At 43.9% G+C, this 12,486-nt stretch overlaps 1 protein-coding gene and 1 long non-coding RNA gene across 2 annotated transcripts; one reads left to right on the top strand and one right to left on the bottom strand.

The window, feature by feature from the left end:
- Positions 1-351: 351 nt before the first annotated feature.
- Positions 352-4,187, bottom strand: bhlhe41 (basic helix-loop-helix family, member e41). Its single transcript, XM_039761554.1, has 5 exons — positions 3,639-4,187; positions 3,407-3,470; positions 3,068-3,175; positions 2,771-2,882; positions 352-2,576 (listed from the first exon to the last, which is right to left on the bottom strand). The coding sequence occupies exons 1-5, from the start codon at positions 3,698-3,700 to the stop codon at positions 1,630-1,632; spliced, it is 1,293 nt and encodes a 430-aa protein (XP_039617488.1). The 5' UTR covers positions 3,701-4,187; the 3' UTR covers positions 352-1,629.
- A 220-nt stretch (positions 4,188-4,407) lies between these two features.
- LOC120534188 lies at positions 4,408-5,929 on the top strand. The gene is made up of 2 exons (XR_005634698.1): positions 4,408-5,355; positions 5,812-5,929. It is a non-coding gene; the product is annotated as an uncharacterized LOC120534188 (long non-coding RNA).
- The last annotated feature ends 6,557 nt before the right edge of the window (positions 5,930-12,486 follow it).

The raw sequence follows: 12,486 nt of genomic DNA, 5'->3' as shown, positions 1-12,486 counted from the left end.
TATCACAGTTCTGTCTGCAGCTTTAAGTAGTGTTTTCTTTTATATGCATTTGCCCATTTTTCTGCATATAGTCTTTCTGAGGTTTATACACTGCACTTAACTTCTAATATATAAACATACTTTAAAAGGCATCCTGAATACAGCCTTTTGTGCACCTTCCACCTTTGGTACCACGGGAAACTACTACACCCTGTTGGAAAACTCATATATATATATATATATATATTTAATTTGAGTAAAAAGTAATACTTTTTTAAAACACCAACACACACAGCAGCCCTCCAAGAAGGGCATTTGAATCCTTTGGATGTAAACCTTTGCACTTCAAAAATGAGAAAAGCTGCAACAGCACATTTGACAAGGACTTTTATAAAACACCCAAAAAGTCACCATGAACTCATAACATCACATTAACAAACACTTGTAGCCTGCATTTGATGTTTTCCTGATGATTTTTTATTATATATTTTTATACTTTAGGACACCATAAGCTTTAAGCACTCTAACAATTAAGTGCAACATATGCTCTATTAAAGTCTTTAAAAATCCAAATATATATATATATTTCTTCCCCTACAACAAATACCTTGGACATATACCATTTTATGCCTATTGTATGTACAAACACCCCATCTTTTATATAGGCAAATATGACATTGATTGAATGTATAGGCCACAAAACAGCAAGAAAAGCAGAGTTAGATAGAAAAAATAAATTGACCAGAGCTTTTCCCATATACAGTATATTCATAGCAAGACTTGAATCTCCTCTCTTACATAACCTACTAGTGCAACCACTCACCAGTGCTACCTTGGCAACAACCTATAAATATCTCACTGAGGAGATCTCCTAAGTGGAGAGGGGCTTTTATTTTTTTAATTCTTTAGTGCCAATTAAAGAAAAGCATCATATTAAAAACCAGAGACCAAAGCTTACTGCAAAATGCACTTGGCAAAGTAATACTGTTTAGTCTTTCTATTAAAATGATTTTTTTTTTGTTGTTTTAATCGGGAAAAGCAATATTTGCTGACAAGGCTCAGTGCATTGGTATTTTCCAAAAACGTTAAAAAAAAAAGTATTGTACAGATAAAAGAGACACACTGTGTCTCAAAAAGCGGTGTGTTAACAAATATATTTTACCTTGGAGAAAAAAAAACAAACAAAGTGGCAGGTATGTTTTCTTTGCTTTTACAAAACAATCAGTAATATCGTTTAATACATTCATTGAAAAATTGCAATAAGGTGCTGATAAGTTCATTTTTGCCTTCATAAATAAAGTCACCGTTTCTTTTCCTGCATGTTGAATAGCAGTGCACAAACATTGGTTAAAATATGATTTTTTTTTTCCTTTTAAAAACTGCAATCTCAGCACTCGCTTATAAAATGATCATATTGTGTGTACACAACTGGGCAGGATAAACAATATATTACGTCAAATGAGATCGAGAATCCCTAACATGTTCATTGATATTTGAGCCGTGTTAACTGAAGAAGGGAATATTTCAACAAACTACAACCACATGTAACGTGAAAGGAAACATAAAACACACAAACGCGAGGTGGTGAGGTTGTGCGTAACACGGTTAGTAAGCACTTCTGACATCTCGTTGGAGGCATACTGTTTGGCTTTAAGTGCCATCGTTCTCCGACTTGAGAGATTCTTGCGAGCGGCTGCTGTCACTGTCCATGTGCAGGTCATTGTCTGTGGGAGATGATGGCGCCGCGACACCAGGTGATGGGGTGCCCGTTCTCTGCGACAGCAATGCGGACACTGGACAGCCCTTCTCTGGGGACAGCGCCGCCGACAACCCGGGGAAGGCGGCTGCGGCAGCGTGAGCGGGGATTCCTGGGTAGAGGAGCGGGAACGGGTTCGCCGAGGTGGCGGCGGCAGGGTATAAGTACTTCTCCAGACTGGCTTTGTCCAAAAAAGGCATGTAGGCTGCGGCCGCCGAGGGAGATATAAAATAGAATGGCAGGCAGAAGGGTGTTTGCTGTCCGAAAGGAACGCCGCCAAGTCCCACCAGGGAGTTGAGCAGAGACACGTCGGACCTGCCAATCGTGTCCGCTGTCAGCCCAGTCCCCCCGGAGGAGTCCACTTTCATTTTTTTGATGGGGGTCTCATCGCCAAACTCCTGCTTCACTTTCACGCGTTTCACCCCGGGGGGATTTCCACCCTTACACTCCTGCGCTTTGCCATCGTACTTCTCTGTCTCGCCACCGTAGCCGCTGTCGGTGTCTGTGTCATTTTCGTTGAGTTCACCGTTGTGAGTCCTCTGGATCACCGGTACGCAGTTAGTCTGCGCCTCCAGCTTGGGCTGCTTGTGTTCTTGGGCGGGGGGGCCTTTACTGCCCGCCGACACCTGCGGGGGCACCACCAGGGGGGTGGAGGTGGCGGCGGGCACGATCTGCGCCGAAAGTTTGTGCAAATGATTCATGAGCTGCACGCATCTCTGCTCCCTGGAGGTCCAGTTCTCGAAGCGGTTAAGGTACTGCAGGACTTCTTTGGCACAGGTTTGAAAGCCCGAGTGGAAAGCGTCCAGGTCAGGCTGAAGGGCGCCTTTCATTGCGCGGTCCCCTAGGACAGAAACGAGAGAGAGAGGCGGGCAGAGCCGTTAGTCACGCAGCAGTCATGCACGTGCAGACCAGGTGTACTCGTTTCCTTAAACTAGGGGGTGGGGGTTGCATATATATATATATAGTATTACATCACCCACTAATACCCCATTGTGGTGTCTGACAGCTGTCAGTTAAAAAACAAGACCTGCTTACCAGTCTGTAAAGCAATGATCTTCTGGTGCTGCTGTTCCGTGACTGATGTCAACGCTTTCAAGTGCTTCAGGGTTAGCTCCAAGACCACTGCTTTCTCCAGGTGCCCGAGCGTCTTCAGTAATGATAAATAATAATAATAAAAAAATCATTTCACAACCTGACTGGAAAATGAAAACAATCGGTTACCCATTAGCACGCGCTCCACCACGGCACGTGTTCCCAAAGTACAGCGGGTACAGCCCCCCTCCGCTCCCCTAATACCTCTGTGGACTGTTTTTCCCTATGCTATCTTCTTACCGTCAGTTTCAGGTGCTCTGGAAGCAAATCTTTCAGCTGGGCGATACATTCATTGATCCGGTCGCGTCTTTTCTTCTCTATCAATCTGTGGGGTAGCTTGTAGGCTTCCTAATAATATGTTAAAATTTGAGAGAGAGAGAAAAGCTCATTTGACAGACAAATTTCAAATGCAGCAAAATGCAATAACTGCAGAATGCAAAAAAGCAACAGTTTGATCACTGCCAAACTCTAATCGATCGAAAGACACAAGCAGCAACTAGCGATCGGTTGGAAAAAAAGTTCCCTCGTCAGGCTTTTCAACTTTGGATTTGCGCCCCCCGCCCCTATGTTCGTACCTACCTTATTCTCTTCTCTCTTCATGCCTCTTTTCGGCTTGCACATGTACAACGAAGAATATTCCACCCTGCAAGAAACCACAACACATGGAATGAGCAGAGAAGGCAGGAGCGCTCCAAATGCTGGCAGAAGTTCAAGTTCCCAATACATTTCGGGTGAAGTTCTAAATTATTCAATCAATGTGCATACAAACTAATTACAAATTTTCGGTACTCATAAACCATGAAGTAGGTACCCAAGAAAATCTGCGTGATCCAAAAACTGTCTGTCTTGCAGACGAGAAATCCCTTCGTCCATAACGTAGTCCTGTTTACGGCGGGTTGACTTCTTCTTTGTTTGTTTGTTTGTTTTTGGTTTTTTTTTTTTATTCCAGAATTTAACAGGAAAAAAGTGACGTCTGGTAAAGCAGAAGACAACCAGGCAGCTGTACGTGCAGCGGCCTCACACTTTATAATGATTTCCAGTTCTCTCGCTCTCTACTGCCACTTTGCAACCAGTTTTGTGTTCGCAAGGCGCACGCGCGTCACCACACCGACCAGCACCCCGCTCACGTGCGGAATGCACCAACTCTCCCGCTGGTAATTAGGGGATAATTAAAGCGAGGCTCGCACTCGTGTGCGTGCTTACATAATCCCAGCAGTCTGTCTTTTGCGTGTTTGCTAAGCAAACCCCCTGTGGTGTTCCGATAGAGTCTCCTCGGGCGGTCTGGCCTTGAAAGCAGTCGCTCTGAGCAGGAGACAGGGCTGCGGCGTCCACCTGCGGTGCCATAGGCTGGACCTGAATGCGTACGCCGTGGCCAAGGGGATGGGGTTTCTATTGAAATGCAGCTTTTTCGCCTCTGAGCCCAACTGGGACAGCCTTCTTCGCTTTAACACTCTCCACCGCATAATCCTCACTCTTGCTCCTCGCCCAGGTCGGTGCTGGGGGGGTTTGGGCTGTAGTCGGTTGCCAAGGCAGCGGCACAGCGCGTGCCATACATGGAGAATGATAGGACTGGCTTGCTATGCGAACAGGACTCGCAGGGACTGCTTTTAACCGCCTGGCTCTTCCAAAAATGTGTCCACGTAAGCGTGCACTGCCGTGTCACCTTCGTGGCATCGTTGAAGGCGGTTTTTGTTTGCTGCAGATTGCATTGCAAGGGAGGAAAGGAAACTGGTGCGTTATGATTTTGTAGACGCAAGACCGAATTTGCAAATCGGCGTAGTAGGGAAAAGTGTGGGCGTTGGCCGCTAACACTGGAAGATCTCAGTGATGCTGTAGGCAGCTGTTGCTTTGGGACGCCGACCCCCCTATAACGGCGATCTCGACTAGCGCTTTGTTATGGTGTCCTCGAAAACCGCGCCACCCACCACAATCGCCCTACGCTTTGAATAAGCGCCTTTTCGCCGAATACGACTACACTTGGAATTGCTGCTACTTAAAATGATGACGTAGGCTTCTGTGCGTTTGGTGCTTGTATAGATCGGTCCCCTTTGACTTTCACATATGCCGATTAGCCAGCGCAAAGTGCATTCGCAGACTGCGGTGGTTTTATGGCAGGGTTTGCAATTAGCTGAGCTTCCTTTTCAAAATTACACCGTCTCCTTTAGACTAATTTTTACAAGTTTCAATTCTAATTAAAAAAATTTTAATGTTGAGGTTTAGTTTTTGGGAATTTAAAGCTGCGAAGATTTTAAGTTTCGATAGGCACAATTGTATGTATTCATTTTATCGGTTAGAGGAAACCCCTGTGTATTAAAGGTACAAGCATGCCTTGCCATTGGGCGGTGTTGATATTGGAGCTTTATTACGCAGAACCAATTTATGCTGTACTCAGATGGGTTTACAAGTCCTTTGACGTGCTAAATGCAGGACCCTTTTAAATTTCCGGATGTCTGGATTGCCACGTGACAAGACTATCTAGTGACGTACAAGGAAGGGGATTCCTCTTTCTCATAAACAACAATGCAATGGTAGGCTGTAAAGCAGGTCTCTGAGCTGAGTCGCCCGTAGATGCAGCTTTGGGTGGTAGAAATTTGTTTCACTCTAGCTGGTCGTGTAACACGATACTACATTTGTTTTTGTTTTTTTTGTTTTTTTAAGTTTTTTTGTGACAGCTGAAGTTTAATGATAGTGGCACAGAATTTCTACTAGGGCTAGTTTTTGACATTCTGCCTGGGAGACTGCTGTGATTACCAAGGGGACGGTTTAGTTTAGGAATATCTGACTGGTTTAAATTTTTGAATATTTTTGAAGTGGCTTGATTATTCTGTATTTAACATGTTTCGTAAATTTACCTTTAGGTCGTCTTTCGGCTGCTCGCGTTAGGGGTTGCGGATCATCTTCCGTATCTTTCTGTCCTCTGCATCTTGTGGGAGAAACGTATGTTGCCCTCTAAATTGTCTTTACGATTTTTTTTTTTCTTGCAGTCCGCGAAATCCAAAAAAGAAGCAGGCCGGAGTGGTGAAGATCAAAGTCTTTTCCCAAACTTTTATACTGTGCTGCTTTAACATTTAAATAAATGCAAGGTCCTGATTGCATTGTGAAGCAGTTGCTCGACTGCTGTTTCTTTAGATAATTCCTTCTGTAGTTTCTTTTTACTGAATTTTGACCACATGGTAGGTATGGCAAAATTACAGTGCTTGAATGAAGGTATATTGGAGGCTTTGAGATTTCACATTTTTCCTTCCTACAATATGTGCAGTAAAGAGATTTTTAAATATGTTCTAGTAGCTATACAACTTGTTAAACCTGTGATCCTGTGAGTGATGTGGCCTAAATTATAATTGGTTTAGCTATTGAACACTAAGGTGATGATGGCTACTTGGCTGTTTACTTTACAGATAGTTTAGAGTAGCATCTCTATCTTTTCTTTAGGGTCACAAGACCAAGAGCAGAACAGTAACTAAGCCTGGTTGTAGACTAGGGAAGGGAGAAATGCTCCATCTTATGCTGAAATAAAGTTTGCCCCTGGCAGCAACCTACATACATTGTCTGTGCTAGTGGCATGTTGGTGATGGATACATTAGCTCATTGGATGTTACTTTCCAAAACTTTCATGAAGGTCCTGGTATCTGTATGCTTAAACTATTCTGTCTTCATCAAGCAACTTGGTTTAACTGTATTTAACCTGTTATGGGAGAGAAATTTAAATCTTTCAGGGCTGATGTCAACTTTTGTCAATTGTGGGGTAGAGGACAGTAATCGGCTGTAAACTGCAACAAAGCTCACTCTTGCATTTTAGTTAGACTCTCTGCTAGGAGTTACATAGCTTTGTTGATTTAACCTCGATTCCCTAAGTGTGCATGAATAGCGAAGAGCAAACTACCTCTAAAATGGCACTGACATCAGGCAAGAGACCAAAGTGAATGTGCAAAGCAGCTTCTCCATGGACGTTTTTGTCATTTTTTGCTGAATAGGACTCTGACTTGTCAGACTCAGAATTTGATGCAAGTGATCTGGAGATGGAGATCAAAAACGAAAGTGAGGTACCATCATCTGATCGGTCCCCAGGTGATTGTGGAACTGAACACTTTAGATACTTTAATCCCAAGGGGAAATTCACATAATCCAGCAGCAGTATACTGATACTAAGAAACAATATTAAATTAAATAGTAATGAAAATGAAAAAAAGAAAAAAAAAAGCAGACAATAACTTTGAGTAATGTTAGCATTTACTCCCCCGGGTGGAATTGAAGAGTCGCTTAGTGTGGGGGAGGAACGATCTCCTCAGTCTGTCAGTGGAGCAGGACAGTGACAAAAGTCTGTCACTGAAGCTACTCCTCTGCCTGGAAATGACACTGTTCAGTGGATGCAGTGAATTCTTCATGATTGACAGGAGTTTGCTTAATGCCCGTTGCTCTGCTACAGATGTTAAACTGTCCAACTTTACTCCTACAATAGAGCCTGCCTTCTTAACAAGTTTGTCCAGGCGTGATGCGTCTTTCATCTTTATGCTGCCACCCCAGCACACCACCACGTAGAAGAGGGCACTCGCCACAACTGTCTGGTAGAACATCTGCAGCATCTTACTGCAGATGTTGAAGGATGCCAACCTCAGAAAGTATAGTCTGCTCTGACCTTTCTTACATAGAGCATCAGTATTGGCAGTCCAGTCCAATTTGTCATCCAGCTGCACTCCCAGATATTTATAGGTCTGCACCCTCTGCACACAGTCACCTCTGATGATCACAGGGTCCATGAGGGGCCTGGGCCTCCTAAAATCCACCACCAGCTCCTTGGTCTTGCTGGTGTTAAGATGCAAGTGGTTTGAGTCGCACCATTTAACAAAGTCTTTGATTAGCTTCCTGTACTCCTCCTGCAGCCCACAATAGCAGTGTCATCAGCGAACTTTTGCATGTGACAGGACTCCGAGTCATATTGGAAGTCTGATGTATATAGATTGAACAGGACCGAGAAAGTACAGTCCCTCGGTGCCCCTGTATTGCTGCACACAATGTCAGACCTGCAGTTCCCAAGACGCACATATTGAGGTCTGTCTGTAAGATAGTCCACAATCCATGCCACCAGGTGTGAGTCTACTCCCATCTCAGTCAGCTTGTCTCTAAGGAGCAGAGGTTGGATGGTGTTGAAGGCGCTAGAGAAGTCCAAAAACATAATTCTTACAGCACCACTGCTTCTGTCCAGGTGGGAGAGGGATCGATGTAGCATATAGATGATGGCATCCTCCGCTCCCACCTTCTCCTGGTATGCGAACTGCAGAGGGTCGAGGGCGTGGTGGACCTGTGGCCTCAGGTGGTGAAGCAGCAGCCGCTCCATGGTCTTCATCAGATGTGATGTCAGAGCAACAGGCCGGAAGTCATTCAGCTCACTAGGACGTGATACCTTTGGGACAGGGTGATACAAGATGTTTTCCAAAGCCTTGGGACTCTCCCTGTTCCAGGCTCAGGTTGAAGATGCGCTGTAGAGGACTCCCCAGTTCCAACGCACAGGCCTTCTGCAGTTGTGGCGATACACCATCTGGAGCCGCTGCTTTGCTGGCACGAAGTCTTTTCAGCTATCTGCTTACATGGGCTGCTGTAATTGTGGGTGGGGATGTCTCACCTATGCTGGTCTCGGCAGAAGGATGGTTGGAGGATGTACTCCGAGGTGAGAGTGGGTTAGGGTGATCAAACCTATTAAAGAAGTTGTTCATTTGGTTTGCTCTCTCAATGGTGGCACCCCGCTTCGAGCTGCAGCCAGTGATAATCTTCATCCCATCCCACACTTCCTTCATGCTGCTGTTCTGCAACTTCTGCTCCAGCTTTCTCCTGTACTGCTCTTTCACCGCCCTGAGCTGGACTCGGAGTTACTTCTGCACGGGCTTGAGCTCATGCTTATGACCACCTTTAAAAGCCCTTTTCCTCTGGTTCAAAAGGCCCTTTAATGTAGCTGATGTGCCTGCAGTAGTGTTTGCTTGGGAGGACCACCACTTATGATGACAAGAGGTACAAACCAGATTGTGTCAGAATGTGACCACCACTGTCACCCACCTGCTGTGCGAAAACAGGCAGGCAGCTGCCCACCATGCATTCCTGCTGACCATTGAGGTGCCCCCAACACAGCCACTGCCACCAGAGGTGCCCAACATGCGCCAACAGCAGCCACAGCACATAGCAACTGACGTTTTATGTTGACTTATTTGTGAAACCACTGCTTTGTGTACTTTTCAGAAAACTGAGTTTTTAGCCCTCAAAGAGTTAATGGTAGTTATTTTGGGCCCTCCTTGGAGAGGAACACTTGATAAAGTCCAAAAGTCCATTCATAACAGTCTGCATTTAGCAAATGACCTTGAGTAGGGTGCATTAAAGGTTTAAGAAACGTCTTACAGGGCTGATTCTGTGTTATAGTGTCTATAGCCAGGTGTATTCTCTACTTCTGCTGGTTCTCTACTAAAATAATGCTTGCATATTTTAATCATGCAGTTTCTATAGTACTTGGCATTTTTGTCAGTTTAGTTTTTTTTTCTTCTATTTACAAAACTACATCGCTACATTTGCATATGAGAAAAATTACTAAAGCCAAAGATGTTATCACTTGTTACTTAATAGAACTTGGTCAGTTTTATGATAAAATGTTTACCTAAAACCAAACTTCTAGTTTTAATTGCATTCAGAAATCCCTCCTTTATTTTCATAGGCAGAGTGTGCGTAAATGTAGATGTGATAGGGCATGCAGTGGAAACCTCTACGGCAATTTTTTTTTCTTTGTGCTAGATTGCTGGCTGCGTAGGCTCAAGCCCCACTGCCACTCTTGACAATAAGTAACTTTGGACAATTTTAATGAAAAATCTGAAGAGCAATGGATGCCCCAGCTTAAGTTGTGTCAAAAGAAAATGAGCGTTTGGTCGTAATAAACAAAGGGGTAAATCAAGGAAAACTGGGACTTTGTACCAAACATTAGGGAGGGCAGTTTGTCTCTGTGTGTGTGTGTATACACTGCTTAAAAAGTTTAAGGGAGCACTTGAATCACACATTAGCTCTCAATGAATGAAATAATCAAGTGGAATCTTTACTGAGTAATACTGTTTAATTCATTGTGAACGAACTGCTGCAACAATGGTCAGTGGAAACCAAAACACATTGAGGCCTGGATTCAACCTCACACAAAATTTCATCATGGCAACTAATAATATGACTTGGTGTATATGACTTCCACATGTCTGTCTGCACTCCTGACAGTATCTGGGCATGCTCCTGCTGAGATGTTGAATGAGGTCCTGGGGGATTTCCTCCCAGACCTGGATTGGGGTATCGGTGAGCTGCAGGACAGGCTCTGACACTACATGCTAGTGTCTGATGCACCAGTACCGAACAGCTGCACTGTTCTCCGTTGGATTCAGGTCTGGGGAATGTGTGGGCCACTCACTGACATCAATGCATTTGTCATCCAGGAACTGCTTACACATACTGGCCATATGAACCCAGGGCCCACTACACTAGCATAAGGTCTGACGGTGGCTCTGAGGATTTCATCCTGTTACCTAACAGCAGTCAGGGTACCATTGCCTAGCATGTGGGATTCTTTGTGACTCTTAAAGGCCCTCAGTAGCACCAGGTTTTTGTTCCAACTCATTTGCCTAAGTAGAAACCAGTCCTTGCCAATATTGGACCTTGCTTGATTTTATGGCTTGTTAGTGTTTTAACTCTGCAATGTCAGGTCATTCTATGTAATAGATTTTTTACTTTCCAAGGATATCGTTCAAACGATTTGAAGCCTAAAAATGGATGAGTAATTTTCAGTTCATCACTTTTTTCCTCTTCAGTTTCCTTCCAAATATTTTATTAAACTATGTTGTTCATGATGAAAAAATATATTAGATGGTGAACTAGTGGCTCCTTTGTCAATTGCATCTTATTGCTAATAAGGACCAACTAAAACAGTGAATGGTGCTGTTTAAGACTGAAATAATCGGTTAAGGATGGGGGATCTTAATAAGCTGACAACTATATTGAAGCATCACAATTTTGCTTGAGTAGTAAGTGTTGCATCGGCAATACTTGCTCTTCTTTAATTAGCTGGGTTGCAACAAAAACCTACAGCCACTGCTGCCCTCCAGGACTGACATTGCACACCCCTGGTCCAAGGTATGTCCCAAGACCATCACTGACCAACTGCCAAACTGGTCATGCTGTATGATGTTCCAGGCTACATAACATTCACCACAGTGTCTCCGGACTCTCAAGTCTTTCACATGAGCTCACAGTGAACATGCTGTCATCTGTGAAGAGAGCAGGGTGCCAGTGGCAGAGCTGCCAATTGTGGTTTCTCTGGTGAATACCGTTTGAGCTTTACAGTGATGGGGTGTGAGCACAAGTCCCACTAGATGACATTGGGCCCTTATGCCACCCTCATCGAGTCTGTTTCTGACAGTTTGGTCAGAATAATGCACACCAGTAACTAGCTGGAGGTCATTTTGTAAGGCTCTTGCTGTGCTCCTGCTGTTCTTCCTTGCACAAAAGAGCAGCTACCAGTCTTGCTGCTGTGTTGATGCCCTTCTACGACCCTGTACAACTCTCCTTATATAATGACCCGTCTCCTGCTATCTCCTCCATGCTGTTGAGACAGTTCTGGGTGACATGGAAAACCACCTTGCAATGGCACATATGGATGTGTCATCTTGGAGGAGTTGGACTACAGGTGTGACCTGAATGGGCTGAAGGTGCTGCCACATGCTACCAGTAATGACAAGGACACTAGCAAAACTAGAGAAGAATCACTCAGGAAGGATAAAGAGATTGTCTGTGTCCACCACCTGCAAAACCATTTCTTTTTTGGTGCTGTCTTGCTATTGCCTGTCCAGTGCACTGTCCAATAAAGCAGGTGAAGTTATTTTATAATCACGTATGCTTTCTAACTGTGATAACGAGTGATATCGCTGAAGCACAATTGGCATGGTGTTAGACTATGATGATTGGGTGATCCCTTAAGTTTTTTGAGCAGTATATATATCATGAGTATGTGTGTGTGTATATGAATATGCAATTATTTCTAGGGTGATACAGTAGCTTAGTGATAGGCATTGTTGCCTCACAGTATGAAGACCATCATTTGTGTGCCAGGTCCTGCTTGCGTGGAGTTTCCATCTGCTCCCGTGTCTATGTTGGTTTTTTTTACCACTGTCCAAAGACATACAGGTAAGATGAATTGGCAATGCAAAATTGGACCTAGTGTGTGTTTGATGTGTGTATTCACCCTGTGATGGACTGGTGCCCTTTCCAGGGTTTGTTCCTGCTGTGCACCCTATGGAGGATGTGAGGCTCCAGTGCTTTCCTTCCTGTAACCCTGGCCTGGATTAAGCAGGTTATAAATGATGAAATATCTCTAGATATTTTTAAATATCCTAAAGCATAATAAACAAATACATCTAAAGGCATAAAAGCATCAGTATTATACCACACAAAAATAAGTTGCCATCTATAACTACGATGAAACTTTATATTTATGCAGTTATTTAATTTATCTTGGTGCATGAGATAGAACCATATTGCACACATGCTACTAAGAATTTCACTGTGCTCTCTACACATGTCAACACTACTAATATCTTACTAACCCACACAGACTAACCTGAGATCAAGTACATGGCCTTGATTAGTATGTA

This window comes from Polypterus senegalus, chromosome 8, assembly GCF_016835505.1.
Source record: "Polypterus senegalus isolate Bchr_013 chromosome 8, ASM1683550v1, whole genome shotgun sequence".
NCBI classification, from domain to species: Eukaryota; Metazoa; Chordata; class Cladistia; order Polypteriformes; family Polypteridae; genus Polypterus; species Polypterus senegalus.
Note: the sequence above shows the minus strand (reverse complement) of the source record. Positions and strands in the feature narration are given on the sequence as shown.